The following is a 20,775-nucleotide window of genomic DNA, read 5'->3' as shown; positions in this document are numbered from 1 at the left end:
AATAAATAAAGATAATTTCCTTCACCCAAGCACAAACATCACTGGACAATATGAGAGAGTATATATGCTAGAGTACTAAACACACCTAAAAAAATGCAGCACTATAATAGGAAATATGGGTGTGTGATCTCTTATCTAGAAACGCATTATCCATGAAGAAAAATTTTGTTTATAATCCTACTTGGTGATCATGGCTGTAGTGTAGTAGCAGTAGGGTATGTGTGTCTAAGGGCCCAGAGGAGCCAGGGGCCCTCCGGCTGAAGGTGATCTTGGGCCCAGGCAGGGGTGTAACTAGGTATTTGAAGGCCCCATACCAAAACTTTTTAAGGTCCTCTATGTACCACCCAATGGTGAAAAATGTATAAAACACATGTAACTTTGACAGGGAAGATGGGCCCTACTAAGCTCTGGGCCCCATAGTAGCTGCACCCCTTGCACCTATGGTAGTTACGCCCATGGGCTCAGGCTCAGTGGCGTCATGAGGGGGGTGCGGGCCGTGCCCAGGTGTCACCCGCCAAGGGGTGACACCAAGGTGCAGACTCCCCCTCAGTGAAAGGAGCCGGGTGCTGCACTGTATAATTAAGTGCAGCATTTGGCTCCTGACAGTGTGAGGGAGCCGGCCGGCACTGCACACAGGGAAGTCCGCACCTCCGGCACCCCCCCTGCCCCCAGTAATAAGCATGGTGACGGGACCACGGGGGTTCGCCCACGAGGCCATGCCCCTGCCCGCGAGCCACGCTCCCTTTTCAGCGGCGCGCACATAGCATCCATCCCCGCACCGGGTGACACCACGGGGAGGGACACCACTGCTCAGGCCTATCAAGGAAGAGCTATTATGTCTCCAATATGGCTAACCACACCCTTGTAGCATGTAAATAGATCCCTGGTATTTGCAATGGGGTGTGGCCATGCCCCCAAACACTTGGCCCCGCCCTTAATTTTTTACCTCACCTCATCATTTCTAGGTACATTTTTCCCAATGTAAAAGAAAGCTTCAAACACACAAAAGCCATGTAATGAAGACAGATGAAATGTTCCCATTTAAGTCATAAATGAGGCTCAAACAAGTAGCATTTTAGAAGAAAAATGGAAAAATGTAATTTAATGAGAGGAGTGTTTCTAACTTTCTAATAATAAGCATACACAGACATCTCCTGAGAGCTGAAAGTGACCTGATGTGCTCAGACCACCTGGATGAAACGGGTGTAAAACCAAAGCGTATTCCTCTAGTACACTTTCTAAATCAGTTCAACTGTGAGGAGCAATGCTAAACTATTTAGCAAGGAGGGGAATGGTGGGGCAGTGCGAGGATAGAGAGGGATGTTTAATGAGATGTTTAATGTAATTTAGCACATTATAGACATGGTGCTCCGATTTACATTGTAAGAAAAAATCCTTATCCTGAAGACGCAAAGTCCCATAGCTGTGTAATAAAATACAAATGAGAAATAGACCAGGGGATACATATGGTATGCTATAAAACATTTATTCAGTAATAAAGAATAAATGAATATTACAATAGTACTACTTACATGGCATCTTGTAGAACAGTCTTTCTCCAGCTCCGTCATTGGTTTGCAGGTACTTACTATCCACAGACCAGTCCAGGTGGGTTATGAAGCTGGAGGACTTGCTGCATTCCCCGATCTTTTTGTATCGTTGTGCAACTGCATAGACATCCACAAGGCCATCATTGGAACCCACAGCAAGATAGGAACCATCGGGTGAGAACTTCATTTCATGGATCACTTCTTTCCTGTCCTTAATGTGAACCACTTCCGTCATATCTCTGCAACAGGAGAGAAGTAAAACGCTGCGTGTTTTGTAAAATAAATTATAATGTCATCTAGAGCTGGCTGGATACTGCCTAATACCCAGATGAACTTTGCTCTGAAATCCCTTCCTATATGTAACTAGTGTGAGTAATCACTGAATACTTACTACCACGGGTATAATGTAGTCTGCTCACCATGTGGATCCAGAGGCTACAGAGTATGAGAGGACAATGGCAAGAGAAGGAGATGTCTCATTTGCATCCTACTGATCCAACAGGTGCATATAAAACCCAGTACATGTTATGAAACAAATGTCAAATGCAAAACATGTTCATTTATGTGCTATGACCAGAAACTGCACCGATAGGGCTTAGTTGCCCTCTCACACTCTATTCTGTACAGAAGATGCAGGATACCGGTTGGTACTCTTTGAGGGGAAATATCGGTAAATGTCAGGTTTACATGAAGTCAGAGCACAGGTCTTTGCAGTACTTACTAAGCCTAATAGCAGTGGCCTTTTAAAAAATGAGGGGGCCCATGTGCATGTGTGTGGAGCCATTGCATACGCAGAAGATATCGCAGTAGCTCAAGCACAGTGCCAGAGTCCTTGCTATCTTCTCCATATGCACCTTTGGAATGAAGTCGGCATCCCGGCAGTAAGTATCGGGGTGTTATGGGGAGATTAGGGTTAGGTAGCGGGGTTAGGCATTAGGGGGAGGGTTAGGGTAGGGAGTGTTAAGATTAGGGTGCGGGCAGGGGGAGGATAGGTTTAGGGGGGAGGTTAGGTTTAGGAATTGGGGAGGGGGTGTTAGGTTTATGGTACGGGGAGGTTAGGCTTAGGCACTAGGGGGGGAGGTTAGGGTTAGGCACCATGGAGGGAGGCTTAGGGTTAGGGTAGGGGTTAGGAAGTCACTCACCGTACGATCCTATGGGTGTCGGGATGCCGCTGTCGGTATTCTGACTAGCGGAATCCCAACAGCCGGGATTTTATACCCAACCCTGCACCTTTTATCTAGTGATTTCTTCAGAAAGATGGCCTGAGCACGATCAAAACTTGCTCAGTGATGCAGCGGGTGCGGCATGGGCCCCCCTTGGCCCAGGGGCCCATGTGCACCACACAACCTGCACTGATAATAGATATGCACCTTCCTAATAGTTACAGACGTGCAGGTTTGGTTCTCAGAGAACCAACAACAACCAAATGTAGGGGTCCTGAGTTGAACCGAGTTTGGAATCACTTTGGGGTACCAAGTCAAACGTTCGGATCTTCCCACGGTTCAGAACTCGGATTTAAAAACCGAACTCTGGTTTTGGATTGCAGGCTAACAGGTCAAAATTATGTTGTTATTTTTTATTTTTTTAAATCCAGATCCAAAACCAAAACACATGAAGGTGGTTTTGCAAAACCAAAACGCGAAGATGAATCTGGATCCAAAACCAAAACATGGGGGTCAGCGTTCATTTCTACTTATAGTTTCTGTGAGCTGTAGTGTAGTTTCTGCTTGTCCCATAGACTCTTTGATAAAGTCTCCATGAAAAGAGGTGAAACACGTCAGTGTTGTTTCCCTGAAGTCCATTGGAATATTTGTCACCTGCATTGTTCCTCATTATATTTGGAAGGACTGCAGCCAGTTTAAAGGTGCCACTACTCAGTCACCTCCTGCCTCCCCATTGAGACAGTTTCAATTGTGGACAGTTATACGCTACTGCATCAATATAGCTGGACTTTCACGGGACCTCACTACATCACTGCCGGAAAATCTGCCTGGTAATTAGGATCCCTTCTGATGAGATTGGGACTGCACTGTATGTATTGTTGGGACTTGTTGTTCCACAGACTGGATGCCAATATATTTCTATGGTAACCGGACGCACTACGTACTGACGTCATCCAGGCTGCGCCGTGAGACAGGCGCGCTCGCCGTTCTCACCACAAGAGACAGCAGGAATTTGCACAAAGGGGATATAAGGTAAGCACTGTTCATATTGCATTTTGGTGACTTGAATGAATCTTGAGCTATGTGCCACTCGTCATAGAGTACTGTGCTAGGATGAGGCCACGTGAAGACACGTTTTGATTGAGCTGCCTACTAGATATGCCATGGAGGACCAGCAGCATGGGGTCACAACTTCTCACTGTCACGTCCGGTCCGGGCCGTGTCCGTAGTCTGCCGAACAAGGAGGCCCCATAACCACGTAAAAGCAAATTTTGACAGTTTACGCTCAATTGTACATTGCTGACCTGATTCTACCTGTATGCAAAACCACTGGGGCTATTATGGGACATTGACGGAGTGACCAGAATACACAACATTGTATGCAGACACCCAAGTATTTTTCTGGTACGCATTATACGCTCATTATGCAAATGTTCTTTTAAGAAAAATACTACACTATATATGTATTTCATCTGGCTCTGGTTGAGCCCCTCCTATTAAGGTTTCCGGCCATTTGGCCCATCCCACCACGTGGAAATCCCAGTAAAGAATTACAGATAAGCTTAAAAGTTTTTTTTATCTGGTACGCACATTTCATACTTGAGCACGTGTATTTCGTTTAAAAGTACTACACTATCAGGCGCATGTTCTTTCCAACCCTCATCTTATAGATCACATTTTTCCTGATTGCCACTTGAAAATGCGGGAAGACTGCTGCTACCTTCACCAGAAGGATCAAAGTGTCACACTGTTAGCACCAACGGCAAGTTTTATACCAATAAAAACTCCTTGCACTAAAGCACCACTTGTTTGAGACTTTAACCAGTGCGCCGTTCTATAAATTTCATATATATATATATATATATATATATATATATATATATATAATGAATTACGGTATTAATTGTATATGTGTTTATATGTGACAACTAGAATAAATGTATATTAAATGTATTATTAATTTATAAGAAAATGTTGTTTTCTGCCATATCATTACAATCATTTATATAGATTAGATATTTTTTGGTTTGGTGAATGCACACCCATTCACATTTGGAATGTGCAGCTATATACATTACGATTTGTTATATTTTTAGTTCACTATTAATGACATTTATTATGAACACTTTATCTAATAATTAGTGCCAGGTCACTTGTGTGTGTCCAGTCAAGGAAAATACAGCAGGTAATATACCATCTATATACTGAATGCAAAAGGAAAGATAAAAGGCGTGCTTTCCGCAAATAATAAAATACTGTTTCTTTACCTGACTCTGAGGACAGTAAATGAACCATCTTTCATCCCCAGGGCTAGCTGGGATCCGTCCTGATTGAAGGCCACACTACGCACTGCTTCCTCCATATTACAGCGAGCAATCAGAGCATGGTCTGCAAGACTCCATAGCCTAAGGCAAGGGAAGAGAGTCCTGTTATGGCAGGTGGTGGTATAGAAACGGCAGGAGAGAGTGCCTACTTGGAAGGTGACAGTAACAACACGGTAGGAGAGAGCACCGACACGGCAGGTGACAGAACCCACGCGGCAGGAGAGAGTGCCGTTTTACATTTAAAGGAAATCAATTACATCACAAAAGAAAAAGAAGTCATTATGTATTTAAGCTGTGATACGACATCTAATGGCCTATACTGCAATTAATGATGATGGCAGGTGGTGGTATAGACACGGCAGGAGAGAGTGCCGACTTGGAAGGTGACAGTAACAACACGGTAGGAGAGAGCACCGACACGGCAGGTGACAGAACCCACATGGCAGGAGAGAGTGGCGTTTTACATTTAAAGGAAATCAATTACATCACAAAAGAAAAAGAAGTCATTATGTATTTAAGCTGTGATACGACATCTAATGGCCTATACTGCAATTAATGCAATCTAATGGGGATCTAGGTAAATTGCCTGGATATTGGCAAATGTGTGTTCGAAATAGAAAGTATCTGATCATTCAGCACTTGTGCCATATAGAGGATCAGCCCTATCATAGCAGGAGTTACGATGGCTGACCCATCATTTCTTTTTAAATAAATCAGGACGGTCACGTACCTTACAGAGCGATCATCGCTGCCAGTAACAGCTAACGGTTTCTTAGGGTGGACAGCCAGGGCCCAGAGTTCCCCCTCACAATGACCCTGCATTATCAGCATAGGCTTATCTCGTTCCCGCACCATCACTTCGAAGATTTCACTGTCCTGAGTCCCAGCTAAAATTCTGTCTGCTTTCCAGCACACGCTCCTTATAGACAGACCTGCACGGGCCCGACAGGTAAAAATACAGTTATCAAAGGGTTTACTGGCAGAGCAACAATCCATCAGCATCAGTAGACATACGGCTATAGCATAGCAATCGTGCAGCCAGTCGTAAAAAACACACATGGTAGAGCTTCATTTGTTCTTTTGTTAATGATCTAATCAATAACAGTTAAGACTCTCTGTATTCACTGACGCATATCTATGTTGTTTCCAATGGTTCAATCAAGCTGTATTCTGTGACTGCCTCCCCAGGAATCTGTAGATCGTGATTAACCGGAGCACATAGTGAGCCTGAGTTGAGCGTGCGCGTCTTTTGTCGCAGTCGTGTCTGCGACTCTTTGCTAATGCCGCTACAAAGCCTTTCCCTGGCGTACACCCGTGCGACCGACTGTGCAAGGACTGAGACTCCCGCTTTCAGCGTTCTTAGTCGGTCACATACCGGTTGTTTCGTTTTTAGACGCCACTATTGGATGCAACATCGAAACCTGCACCAGCCCTATGGCAGGTGCAGATTATTCGTCTGAATATGGCCTCCTATGTGAACGATTCTGCGTCTCGCCTGCAACAATCCCATAAGGCGCCAACGTAACGGGCCATCTCCGTGCGTCCACTTAGCCACCTCCCTGTTACCGCCCAATACATTTTGTAAACATTTCTGAGAACGTGTGTCTCCCATGTGCCTCATTCATAACTGCGATTTTATGCACGTGACTTTCAACGCATGCGCAGTTCGACTTAGTCACATCCACAGTAAAAACTAAATCTGCAGAATCAGCCCCTTAGTGTGTTGAGGTTCTAGCCTGATGTCATTGGTCCCCAATCCTGCTAATGATGAGCTCTGCCAATTAAGGGGCCGATGTATCAACAAGTTTTATCATGTGCTACAAGTTTTAAAACTCCTTGCGTATGATAAATTGTGCTCCAGCCAATCAGCTCCCAACTGTCATTTTTCAAACACATGGCAGTTAGGAGCTGATTGGCTGGAGACCCATTATATCATTCCGTATGATAAATCTCATTGATAAATGAGGCTAAAGTAGTCAGGGAAACCAAGAGGAACCACACTTACTGCTATATCACAGCAGCCTACAGTATACGCAATGCAAAACATTCAGAATTCAGTGCCTGTAATCCTTCACTGTAATTTACTTCTCAATGTTAAAATCAAGCTGTCCTCACTTGTATTGGCAGTGGGTGCACCTAACAATGAGCCAGCTGCATCGTAGGTTTATCTTTTTAGTTTTGTCTCTGCTGTTTTCTTAGCATTGAATGAATACTATAAATGTTATGACTGTTTCGTGCTTTGATTTATAAAACTACTTTTATACTTGAAGCCGTTCCAGTATCGCCCCTCAGGTGAGGGAGGTCACATGACTGGCACTGGAAGTTACATTTCAACAAAAGAATATTGAATTTATCCTCACAGAATTAGATGCATTCCGTGGTTTTACAGTTGGCGTAGAACATGCACATCATGAATAACAGAAGCAAAAAGCTAAATATTCTGTCAACAGTGATATTGTTAATAGAAAGCACTGAACATGTATGAACATGTGAGAGCTATGTATTTTCCTTGAAGCACGGTCCCTAATATTATTTCAATACTTAAACAAAGGAAGCTGTTTAAATAAATACTGAACCAAACTAGATACTAAATGCAATTTAGTCAGTTTATTTTTTTCAACCAGCCACCTGCTTTATCGCCGAACAGATGGTAACATGACTGCTAATTGCAAGGCCGGACTTGCACACTGGAGGATGGATTATTTGTTCATTATAATGGCTGTTTTTGTGGTTTGTGAGGGGTTTTTTTATGTCCTTTAAAAAAAAACTTTCTGTGTATTCCGAAATGCGTTGGTTCAGTGATCCGGATTGCTGAGGCAGACTTTGGTTTCATGCTGTGAGGAGAAACCCGAAGTTTGCTGACTAGGAGATAGAACTTCATCCCAGTACTGGAGATCGCTAAGTACCTGCAATGTACCCAAACCTGCAATTATCTTTTATTCAAAGTGGACTTACATCTGGCAGGTGGTTGCTTCATTAAAGTATTTGTATGCCCTCTCCTGTATTTGCTACCAGTAAGGATTGAACTATCCATTGCAAACCTATTCCAGCTAAAAGGTTCTGGTGAGAATCTGGGAGATGACGTGTTATGAAAAGGAATGGTAATCTCCAGTTCTATACTTGATCTAGTGAATATTTTACACCTATATATATTTAGAAACCCTCATTTAATGCATTTACAGGACCAATACCAGATATTGATTCCTCGGCATATTGACAGTCTGGTATTTTTAATGTTTTTCTTTATTTTTTTATGTGTTTTTTTCAGTAGTGCGTATTTTCCTCATATATGTTTATTTTTTAATCTTGTAGATAGAGTAATTTATTTTGGGTAATGTGATTAACATCTAAAAATAGTGTGGTTGTAAGATTTATCTCACTGTAGAACACGCTGTCCCGTCTCATAGTGATTTACATGAAGTGACCGTTTGGGGGGGGGAAGAGAGGTAGGTGTTCGTCAGAACGCAGGCGTGCCTGTGCGTTTAAACGCCATTACAAGGGCGTGCATAATTAAGTCCCTGCGATGGTATACGCTGGCTGAGGTCTAGATGGCGACAGGAAGTTTAGCAGTTTGTCAGGTAGTGTCAGGTCAACCACAACTGTGCGAATGGTCCCGATGTTACCGATGTTTTTGCTGACTTGCGGATGCGTGTCATGGGAAGTGGGCGGCTTTATACAGTGATGGGCGTCTTGGTATAGTGCTGAGGTTGCCGTTCCATTGTATTCATTAGTATATTTTCGCAGCTAGCGGGTGCGTGCGAACGCAGCCAGGAGGTCCGTGCTGAATCAGGCCCACAGTCACTTAGGCCCTATAACTAACTGCACCTGTGGCCAGGAATGGCATTGGCACTGCGGCATCTTTTGGCCGCTATCTGCTGTAATTACCAACACTAGGGGATCAATGTAAGGCGTACCACTGAGCACACCACAAATGTAAGTGATGGTTATCACCGCATGTCACTGGCGATCACTGCCATCTTCCTCATGACAGTAGATGACCAGCCGCAGGGTTCTCTGAAGGCATGAAAGTCCCATAATGCCGTGCCTTATCTCTATTCATAAATCAGGCAGATAAGATGACTACTCTGAAAATATTGTAACCAGCTGACCAGTATCCTCCAGGCTTATGATCAATTTTGTCTCATGTGATTAAAGAGACTATGCTAATTTATAACTGATTTCTTTGTGCGAGTTCTAATAGGAACAAACTGCCTGATTTAAATATAATTTACCTTTATACCCTTGCTCACTATCTCGGAGGTCGATTTTAGTGATTGGTTTGAAATCATTATCCCATAGACGAATGCATCCATCTCTTCCACCAGTAGAAAAACCTTCTTCGCAGGCGTACATGCTAAATATTCCAGCCTTGGAGGAACAAAAAGGAAGGAAGTACAGTGAGCCATCACCAAAGCTGCTTACTCAGATTGCAGCTCCGTACAATAAATTTAGCTACGTACAGTAATGCATATTGAGAACCTCCTTTTACCAGCAATGGAGAATGACATTTTTGAAATGTGGAAATATTTTTCATGCCACAGAAAAAAAATTCCTGTATGACTTAAGAAATGATATCAAGGAAAAGGGTCCTGCTCGTCATAGTTCAGAATTGAATGGGTCACTGGGATGACACATGGTTAAAAAGCAATAGCTATCCAAATTGGGAGAGCCCCTTTAACTATAAATACAATTTAGCATCTAATCTTGCAATAATAAACATAGTTTGGGATGTGTCATGCTGCATATATTGCATGTGATACATCCCGCCACTTATCTCATGGATAGCGGCGTTTATTAACGCTGTATGCATGAATAAATGCGATTAAAACTGTAAAGGACAGCTCTTCCGATAAAAGTCCTTTGCGTTGAGTGAACTTCCTGGTTTTTGACCCAGGAATCCTACTGCACATGTGCGTCCGTCAGTCTTCACATGTGAAAGCCGCTGGGAGTCGGAGAGGGATCCTCTCAGGGGAACTCTGCATTAAGAAGCCCCATAGTCTTCTGTAGTCAACGCATATTTTGTGTACGACTCCCGTTCATTAACTACTACTTGTTCATTGGCTCCCCACCTGAAATTATTGCCCATCCTTGGTCTAAAGCAGAATATCTGCCAAGTAACATAGATTGCTAAAGTTGATTTACATGTTGATTTAATTGATTTGTTTATTTAGTGTCTATTATCATTGTATTCTTACACTGTGAGCTCCTTGAATGGTACGGACTAGGGTTAGGCCTTTCCACACGTAGATGTCTCCGTTTAATGCCCCTGAGTAAGTGATGTCATCTCTTGTACACGCCAAGCACAGGATTGTCTGCAAATCTCCAGTTTTACCAAATACTCCTCTCTTAGCCGTGAGAGCATTACCACACAATGTCCAGAACTGCGGAAACAAAACAATTCACTGTTCATTCTATGTATAATATAACATCTCTTATAGTTCTTTATACATTACTGATACATGTGCTCACGTATTCAGAATATAAAATACCAATCAGAACAGATTTTTATAAATTTGCCACTAAAAGTAATTCCATGGGCTGGAGAAGCTGCAACACTAATGCCTGCAATACCTTCATCAATACAACGTTAAATAATTCATGAAATAACTTTAACAACATTATGCAACAGCAGAAACTATTACCATTAACTATATTAATGTATTCAAATTACAAAAAGCATATCAAGCTTAAGCATTAAGGGGTCTATTTACTAAGCAGTGTTAGGAGGCAGAGTGAAAAGTGATAAGAAAGTGATAAGGTGCCAGCCAGTCAGCTCCCAACTGTCATCTCACAGGCTGTGTTTGAAAAATGACAGTTGGGAGCTGATTGGCTGGCACCTTATCACTTTTCACTCTGTCTCCTAACACTGCTTAGTAAATAGACCCCTAAAAGAGTATGCGTATTATAATAGTTATTTTAGAAAAAAGAAAGCGACAATAGAATAACCTCTGTAATAGCTTACCTTTATATGTTTGACACCACAGCTAACCAGTCTATTGGGCTGATATGGATCCCAGGAAATATCGAATATCTGTTAGGAAATGAAATGTTTATGTTTAAGTGGCTTCATAAACACACAAGGGGTTTTGTTTTGGCAGTAAATTTGAACAGATATATTTCCTTTATGATGTTGGGGGCCGTCCTATATAACTGTCAGTCTGTGGGCGGGATGCACTATCCTCAGGAATGCGGTCAAACCCTATATGCATCAATCTACAGAAAGCAAAACTTTGTAGAGCTTGTTCCCCATAGGCCATCTATAGATGGCATTGCCTCATACAGGTCTATGAGCTTCTTACCGGAGACTTCCACAAGAGGGATCCAATAGGATCCATTCCACAGTGCCCTTCGCGGCTCGCACATGCGCAGAAGGACTCCCAGGTCATAAACCTGGAAGTCCTCACACTGCAAAGGACAAGTCTTATCGAAAAAGCTGTCCTTTGTGGGTTTAATCATAAATCTTTATACATACGGCATTAATAAGCACCGCTATGTATGCAATCAGTGGTGGGATACATTGCATTCAAAATGCGATACGTGATACATCCCGCCCACAGTTTTTTTTGTAATTAAAGAACATAAATGCTCTGCAAAATCCCAAGGCATGAATTCATTTGTATTTACACTAATATCCCTATTTGACTGTCTCTCACACAATAAACATTAGTAAGATGTGGATTTCGGAACTGCCCCCTTAAAAATATTTTGCGCAATCTTATTTGCAGATTTCTGGATCCAACCGGAGACGCGTATGGTGATATGTATGTTAATAAGTAAACTATAAATCCGGACTGCTGAAGGCCACTCTTTCATATTAAACTTTCTTCTCCAAAAATAAGGAATGTTTTCTGCCTCATACGTGTCTTAAAATAATCATGGGAGTAAGGGGACACCAGGAGTGTCCTCACTACCTGTAATCATTTTGTGTTTCATGTTTTTATTACATTGGTGGAAATGTGATTAAAAATGTTCTCTCATATAACGTGTGACTGGGAGTTGTGGAGCTCGTTCAGCACCGGACGCTAAGCTGCGCTCTCACTCAGCTAAAAGGGGCCGGGTATGCAAATGCCGCGATCGCACTGTCTGGTGTAAGGATGCCCTCTATGTCTTAGAGAGCGACGGCAGAGCGAACGCACGCTAGAGTATAAAGCCGCCCACCTTTCTTACTTAGCACACGTCATCTCCAGGAAGTGTATGATTAATCATAACATCGAGACCCATCGGAGCTGCACGCAGCTCTTGAGGTAGACCCTACCCCGCCGTAAGCACTGCGATCACTGCAGGCTGAAATACAACCAAGTGACGTGTACAATGACACTACTTCGCTAATTATGCACACCCCTAAAATGCCGTTTAGACGCCTAGACACGCTGGAAGTGCTGATAAACTGTCTTGTAAGTTCTTGTCTAAACCTCATTCATATAGACAGCAGGGGACACATGCACTGTGCTTCACTGTATTTTTAGTTTATTATTTATTTGTATCAGATTTTAGACATGGTGCTCAAAATGAGGAAAACCGTTTTATCTGCGTAAGTCCCAAGCACTCCGTATAAGAGATCCCTTACTTGTAATATTAATTGCCTGGTGGTAAGTGAGCGCTCCATTATAAAGATGGGCTCATATTTGAAAAATGCTACTAAAAAAAGCTAATTTATTAACACATTCTCATAGCTTCCCTGTAGTATAGTGTACAATGTACTTAAATAAGCCATTTTACACAGTGTTAACCTTTAAGCAACATACGGAGGTCTATATTACATCCAATTTTTGAGGGATTCCGTGTTAAAGCACATTAAATAGATAGTCTGTTAAATGACTCATAATGATGCCTGTGTGTACAATTCTTATCGGTCTTTCAACTGAACACTCACTATGAGCATTATTAGGGTTGCCGTAGTAACTCACAGACATGTAAACACACATATTACAGCACAAGCAGTATAAGTACCCTGTCGGAGTGACCGGTAGCTGTTGCCATAACTTTGCCTTTCTGCCAATCCCAAATGCAAACAGTGTTTTTGGCATCCAGTCCCACAGAAGCCAGACGCTATGGAGAGAGGACAGAAGATATCAGCGTGACTTGGGTAACACATACAGTAAAGGTCGGCTATAGACATATAAACAAGAACAATCGCAAAATAATAATTACCTACTACGCTCACACACACAGTAGGTCCTGATTCATAGACGAGCGCAATCTGCACCCAATGCCGATGTTCACGTAGTTCAGCGATTGTTTGCAACTGCGCATACGTGAAACATTCAGCAAACCACTACGGCGTTTGCGTTACCACAAAGATGCTGATCCGATCAGGACAGACGGTATCAGAAATGGGGCGGCAAAGTGATGGGTGTTTCTCGGTAGTGAGTGGGAAGCAGGGGCTTCTTTAGAGAGGAGGGGTCCAGTGTACATCCCCTGTCATGGGCCCCCTCCTCTCACCTCGGTGGCGGGCAGCTGACTGACGCGGCTGGCCGGCCACTGCAGAATCAGAGTCCACTGCGCATGCACTGATCGCCAGGGAAATGGCGCGGCCGCCATTTTCCCGGCGATTTCCTCACAGCACATGTGCAAAACGCCAGAAAATGCCCGACGCGAGCAGCGCTGAGAGACCCGACCTCGAAGAGGTAAGTTTTAGATAATATGGGTGCAGGGTGTGCGGTGCGGGCCCCCCTTGTGCACCCATTATAGATACGCCCCTGGTGGGAAGCGGCCTGAAGGGAACACATAAAAAGTCAGTCTCATGGGTGTGTATGGGAGTGTCGCAGGCGTGTCAGTGATAGCGGCTGCGTTCCCAAACGCACAGCTGCAGCCATACAGGCCGTGTTCAGACGCAGAAACTGCACCTGCCATGAGGCTGGCGTAAGTGTCAATGAGGAATGCGATGGTGGCGTCTAAAGAATCACTGGCGCTGTTACAGTGCGCGGAGACGCAGAAAGTGGGCGTCTGCTTGCACATTCACACTCCACCAGGAGAAGGCTGATACATTGGCATATTATCGCAGACACTAGATAATAAAGCTGCAATACAATGCTCACATGCTGCATAGATTCAATGTAATCTGGTTTTAAGAGACACTTTTGTATTTTGCACACAAAATGTTAAATTCATAATGTTATTTTTTCAAATCAATTTAAACTTCTAAACCAAAATTAACAGGCACAGTAGTTAAAAAAAGGGCACTTGTGTACGGACTCATTGCAGAGAGAACCCAATGAATTTTTTAAATGGTACTTGTGTACTTTACGTACACAAGTACCGAAAGTTGTCCCCACCTAAAGAAGAAAGTTGTCCCCTCGCGTGTTGTCCCAACCTAAAGTATAAAGTTGTCCCCTTTCGGGTTGTCCCCACCTAAAGAAGAAAGTTGTCCCCTCGCGGGTTGTCCCCACCTAAAGTAGAAAGTTGTCCCCCTCGCGGGTTGTCCCCACCTAAAGTAGAAAGTTGTCCCCTCGCGGGCTTGCTGCGCTCGTCACACTTCGGGCTCGGTGGCTCACTACGCTCGCCACAAGGTTCTTTTCCCCCTTCCTGTGCACTTGGATGGTAGAGAATGATGCTGGACACTGGCTGATGACATCAGGGTCCTCTCCGTGAAGGGGATTTAGACATTACCATGATTGATACTAATAATAATGAGTGTAGGACACTTGGGTTCTCTCTGCAATGAGTCTGTAAAGTACACAAGTACCAAAAAATGTTTCCATAACGGTTTCATCTTATTTGGAATCTAAAAATAATATAGGGTGAATTTAATGGTCTATATGGCATTAGTACGTCACTGCTGGAGAGACCCAATTTCTTACTCAGAATACTGACAAAGGACCAGTGAAAAGTAGAAACCTTTTATTCGATTGTTTAAATGATTTATCCGTAATGGTGATACATTACAGGCAAATGAGCATGGTGTGTGGCTCAGTAAAAGCCTACTAACTTTCTCTGTGACTGATGATGATTTTCCTGTATATGTGTACAATAAATCCAATATGTTCTTTACCGGAATAGGCTATGCTATAGGATGGTTCCCATGTCTTAACTGTAACTATAGGAGTCTCCTCAACAAGGACTAAACTGTTAAATAGTGTGAATAAGATATAGCCGTGGTTCTCAAACTCAGAACCCCAAACAGGTCACATTTTCCAGACCACCCAGCAGGTGCTCAGGTGTATTATTACATTTAAAGATCCACAGGTGACCGGGAAAACATTAACTTTTTATAGTTCTGAGAACCGAGTTTGAGAACCCCTGAGTTATAGTGATAAATAAGTATTCAAGTTAATATAGATGCACAAAGTCTACTTTATTTATTTATGCACATATTCGTCCCGTGTAATCTTTCCCATCTTTTAGGTCTACTAGTTATTATAACTTTGTGTTTTTAGCTTACGCCCTGTTACGCTTCCTAACGGGTTAGTCTGAGAGTGAGAGTTTGACAGTTATGAAATTCTTGTTTAGTTTTAGCTTGTTAAATAGACTCAGGTCGCCGTCCCCATAGAAGTAAGAGGCGCAAAATACAGCATCAGAAATTTCGCTGGTGGAAACTTTTTGCTAAATTGAGAGAAACAGAGAAAATTCCAACATCACATATATATATACAGTTTTCACGTCTTGGAATGTACAATTACGGTGAAGTTTCTAGATTTAGGAGACTATTTAAAATACAGACCTGTCCCTCTGAATCAAACGCCAAGCCTGCAACTCCGTGAGTGTGTACATCTTTCAGGATGGAGACCGTCTGCACTGTGTAGGAGTCCCATATACAGATGTAAGGATCTTTTCCCACCTGTCCTGTGGCGACAAGTGTTCTATCTGGATGTAAAGCAAGGCTGCAAGGAGAAGAACAACACCATGGGAAAAAATCTAATTGAATTAAAAAAAAAACACAATTGCAGCAATTTGTACAGGGAAAAGTCAGATATCACACCAGTAGTATGAATGGTTGTTTCCTGAAGAAAACTTTCAGATAGGTAAATTCTCCCAACATGGGGGCAAAAACAAGGACTATGACCATATGTTGTCATGTAAAAGAAACTTTACCAAGGTCTTTCCATTTAAGTAATGGTGCCTATAAATCAGAGATCATTCTGGGCAATGTTGCATTTTGCAGATGATTGTGTAAATAGATCGCAATGTATGGGGTTCTCTGATTGCCAATTCCGATCAATATGTCATCAGGGAATCATATTGTATAACATGTTAAACTTCACCAAACAATTGGGGCTGTACTGTAGATTGCTAGTGTATGGTAACAGTGTATGGTAACAGTGTATGTAACAATCAGCCGATCTGAAGGCCATTACTAGTATTTTACTAGTAAAACGGGCACTTCCATGATTGGCAAATCACTGAGAAATGTCGGCAATGTGACCGCACATTGGTGGATTGGAGAATTGGAGAATCGGAGGAAAAAAAACACAGAATCTGTGAATCTCTTTTTGTGATTGTTGATGTATGTGCCCCATAACTGAAGGGAAATGTTGGCATAGAGGAGTAAAATAAATAAAATATTATTACTCTGTAATAATGGGAACATAGAGGCAACAGCTTACACTCACAGAACTCCAGAAACAGCAGTCCTTGCCCCAATGGAGATTGCAATTTATTTACTTTATAACAGGCACATAAATACAAAGGCCGATTAAGGCAGTCTCCAGCTAGACTACTAGTAATGGTCATTTAGTATCACAAGATGGAAAGCTACCTAAGCTACCTAAGAAGCACATAGACCATGAGGCAGTCAGTGTCTCTGGGGTCAGGTCAAATACTGCATATTGTGTTGAGCGAAGCTGACATTTTTCGGGATTAGATATTCAAATGTGATCCAAGGGGTGGAGAGAACTCTTCCTTTGATTCTACCTCCCCCCCACCCCCTCTGCCTGTGGGTGTCCCCCAAGGGTCTGGTCTTAGCCCCTCTTGTCCCTTTACTCTTCCTCAGTAGGAGAGGTCATCAGCTACTTTATCCTCCAATACCAACTCTACACTAATGACACCCAAATGTACCTCTCCTCCACTGAACTCTCAGCTTCAGTCTGCTCTCATGTCTCTGTCTCTCTGTCATCTCCTCCTGGATGTCCCAGCGCTTTCTCAACCTCAACATCATCAATACTGAATGCACTGTTTTCCCCCCATCCAGGATCCACTTACCTTCTCTTTTCTGATTGTTGACAGTACCTTCATCTCCTCTGTCCCCCAAATCCACTTCCTGGGAGTCATCCTCGGCTCCTCACTCTCATTCATTCCTCACAATCATGCTGCTTTCCACCTTTGCAATACAGTACCTCTAGAACCAGACCCTTCTTCAACATGGAAGGACACCATCAAAACTCCCATCTATGCACTTGTCATTTCCCACCTGGACTAATATCACCTCCCCCTATCTGATCTTTCCTATCTAGCCTTTCCTCCTTCAACCTATCTTTAATGCAGCCATCCATCTCATTGGCCTCTACCACCACTCTGTGTCTGAATGCTTCACTGTCTCCCCATCTATTTCAGAATACAGTTGTAACTCATCATGTATAAAGGCCACAATCTCTCTACTCCCTCCTACACTTCCAACCTAATTTCTGTCAAATCCTGCTAAGATTTATCCTGTGCTGCCCCACTGCTCTGGAACTCCCTCCCACACCATTTAATATTCTCTACCAGCACCCACACCTGCAAACGACTCATCTCCTGATAACCCTCCTCTTAATTTCATCATCGCTTCCCCATGGACAGTGTGGTCAGGGCCATGATTTTGCATTTCACCACAGTATTAGCGTAATAAAGCACCTAGACTGGGGGATCCATTAGGCTGGACTACTGTCCAGAGAGCACGAGAGAGTCTCCCTAACATTCCAGGAGAGTAAGCAAGTAGCATTTAGATGCAAACTGCAGCTTGGTGATTCCCAGAGGCACTTATAAAAAATGTAACTTGGGCATACACCTATACACTAATGGGACAGTGTCACGCTGGAAGACGGGTCTTTGAAAGCCGAGGTCTGAGGCTGTGGGAGGAGGCGAAGGCGAGGGGCCTGGACGTATGATCTCCGCATCCACAAGTCTTGGTCGTTGGCTAGACCTAGTCAATGGTGCGGAGTCTAACTCACAAGGAGGTGTTCGCCAGTGACCCCTCCAAGCGGGATATGGGCTTGTGCGGCTCCCTGTAAGCAGGTCGCGGTCCTTTGACTTGGTGACCAAGGCCTGCAGGGAAAAGAGAATCAAAACACCCGTCGCCCAAGGGTAATGCCTGGAATAGGCACGTGGGGAGTGGGATAGAACTCCTGGCTGGAGAAAGGCACTTGAGGTGCTGGCTAGAGAGGTGTGGAGATTTATTGGTAGGCTGAGGTAACAGCTGGATATCCCACGAAGTATATGCGATGAGATGAAGGGTTAACTTGCACACAGGCTGTGATGGTAAAAGCACTGAGGTGAGATGAAGGGTTAACTTGCAAACAGGCTGTGATGGTAAAAGCACTGCGGTGAGATGAAGGGTTAACTTGCACACAGGCTGTGATGGTAAAAGCACTGTGATGAGATGAACGGTTAACTTGCACACAGGCTGTGATGGTAAAGCACTGTGGTGAGATGGAGGGTTAACTTGCACACAGGCTGTTGATTAGTAAAGGCACTGTGGAGAGATGGAGGTTGAACTTGCACACAGGCTGTTGCTTAGTAAAGGCACTGTGGAGAGATGGAGGTTAGCTTTCACACAGGCTGTTGATAATAAAGGCACTGTGGAGAGATGGAGATTAAACTTGCACACAGGCTGTTGATAGTAAAGGCACTGTGGTGAGATAGCTCAGAAGCTCTGGAAGAAACATACTGGAAGCACGGGAACATGGAACGAGACTCCTCTAGTTACACTAGCGGCGACAATGATTGTTCAGGCAACTACCTGGAGCACAGGAGCCGGATAAATACCCTGGAAGCCTGCTGATAGGCCCACAGCGTCAGCTGACCAGCCGGGCCACTCAGGGAAGGAAGTACTGACAAAGGGAAAGTGTCATGGCGGCGCCCATGACGGAAACTGCGATCCCCACTCACCGGGTCGCCTGACACCACAGCTACAGGGTGAATGCTCAGCTCCTCCCACGTCGCCGCGCCAGCCGCCCAACTGCCCGGGAAGTCAGAGGAAGCCGGCGGGACGGTAAGGGACGGCCGATCCCCGGCTGAACTCTGACAGTACCCCCCCCTTTCAGGCTGGACACCGGACACCCACCAGGCTTGCCAGGAAATTTGATGTGGAAGGCTCGAATTAATTGAGGTGCATGAACATCTGTGGCTCTGATCCAGGCCCTCTCCTCAGGACCATAACCCTTCCAATCAATGAGGTATTGGAGAATGTTGGATCTAAACCGAGAATCCAGAATCTTCCCAACTTCGAATTCTGTACCTTGAGAAGTTTGTACTTGAGGTAATTTAGGAGAGGTGGTTTGGAACCGATTTAACACCAAAGGTCGCAATAAAGAAATATGAAAGGTATTAGATATCTTCAATTGAGGTGGGAGTTCCAATTTATACACAACAGGGTTGATCACTTTGTGAATGCGGTACGGACCAATGAAGCGTGGGGCCAGCTTCATACTGGATGTTTCTAGTAGATACCCAGACTTTATCTCCAACTCTCAGCAGAGGAACCGCGACCCGTCGTCTGTCAGCAAATCTTTTATAATTCTTGGATGATTGTTTCAACAAGGCATGGATCTTCTTCCAAATGGTTGAAAAAGATTCTACAACGTCAGTAACTGCAGGGACCTCCACCGAAGGTAAAAGTTGGAAATCTGGAATCCGGGGATGTTTACCAAAAACAGTATAAAAAGGTGTGGAATTGGAGGAAGTGTGGTACTTAAAGTTATGTGAAAACTCGGCCCAAGGTAGTAAGTCCACCCAATCATCCTGTGAAGAGGACACAAAAAGTCTTATAAAGCTCTCCAGTTCCTGATTAACCCTCTCGGTTTGCCCGTTAGTTTGTGGGTGGTAAGCTGATGAAAATTTTAATTTGGTTCCACAAGCGCTGCATAAGGCTCTCCAAAACTTGGCTATGAATTGGACTCCACGGTCGGAAACAATCTCTCTTGGAAGACCATGTAATCTAAAAATCTCTTTAACAAAAAATTTGGCCAAATGGGGAGCAGATGGCAGACCTACTAATGGTATAAAATGCGCCATTTTTGAAAAACGATCCACCACTACCCACATGGTGTTATGTCCTTTGGAGCGTGGAAGCTCAGAGATAAAATCCATGGATATATGGGTCCAAGGAATAGTAGGAACGGGTAACGGGCGTAGAAGACCTGCACTTTTTTTGCGAGAAACTTTATGCTGTGAGCATTTTACACATGAAAAAATAAATTCTTGAACATCTTTTCTCATCGAGGGCCACCAATAAGAATGCCGAAGAAACTTGTATGTTTTGAAAATACCAGAATACCCAGCAAATAGAGAACTATGAGCCCAGGTTAACAACTTTTTCCGTAATTCGGGAGTCACAAAAATTTTCCCCGGAGGCGGAGTCAATATTTGAGTTGAAGCGAAGACCATAGGATCCAGGATTGGGCGAGATCTCAGATGATCTTCTTCCCGTGTGTCGAGTAGAAAAGACCGGGAGAGAGCATCCGCTTTTTTGTTCAAATTACCGGGGCAAAATTGAAGCTTAATGTTAAACCTTGAGAAAAACAAGGACCAGCGGGCCTGCCTGGCGTTTAAGTGATGAGCCGTCTGAAGGTAAATTAAGTTTTTATGGTCCGTAATAATGGTAAC

The 20,775-nt window shown here is 43.7% G+C and overlaps 1 protein-coding gene across 4 annotated transcripts in view; it reads right to left on the bottom strand.

Moving 5' to 3' along the window:
* The window catches only part of EML6 (EMAP like 6), a 204,348-nt gene that overhangs the window by 135,413 nt on the left and 48,160 nt on the right, over positions 1 to 20,775 (bottom strand). For all 4 annotated transcript variants that reach the window (XM_088478002.1, XM_088478004.1, XM_088478005.1 and 1 more), the window contains exons 2-9: positions 15,698 to 15,857; positions 12,988 to 13,086; positions 11,000 to 11,068; positions 10,233 to 10,418; positions 9,270 to 9,405; positions 5,768 to 5,969; positions 4,981 to 5,118; positions 1,533 to 1,789 (exon numbers count right to left, since the gene is read on the bottom strand). In XM_088478002.1, coding sequence (XP_088334128.1) covers positions 1,533 to 1,789; positions 4,981 to 5,118; positions 5,768 to 5,969; positions 9,270 to 9,405; positions 10,233 to 10,418; positions 11,000 to 11,068; positions 12,988 to 13,086; positions 15,698 to 15,857 — 1,247 coding nt within the window. The remainder of the gene's footprint in view (positions 1 to 1,532; positions 1,790 to 4,980; positions 5,119 to 5,767; positions 5,970 to 9,269; positions 9,406 to 10,232; positions 10,419 to 10,999; positions 11,069 to 12,987; positions 13,087 to 15,697; positions 15,858 to 20,775) is intronic.

This window comes from Taudactylus pleione, unplaced genomic scaffold, assembly GCF_031769625.1.
Source record: "Taudactylus pleione unplaced genomic scaffold, aTauple2 ptg000206l, whole genome shotgun sequence".
In the NCBI taxonomy this organism is placed as follows: domain Eukaryota; kingdom Metazoa; phylum Chordata; class Amphibia; order Anura; family Myobatrachidae; genus Taudactylus; species Taudactylus pleione.
Note: the sequence above shows the minus strand (reverse complement) of the source record. Positions and strands in the feature narration are given on the sequence as shown.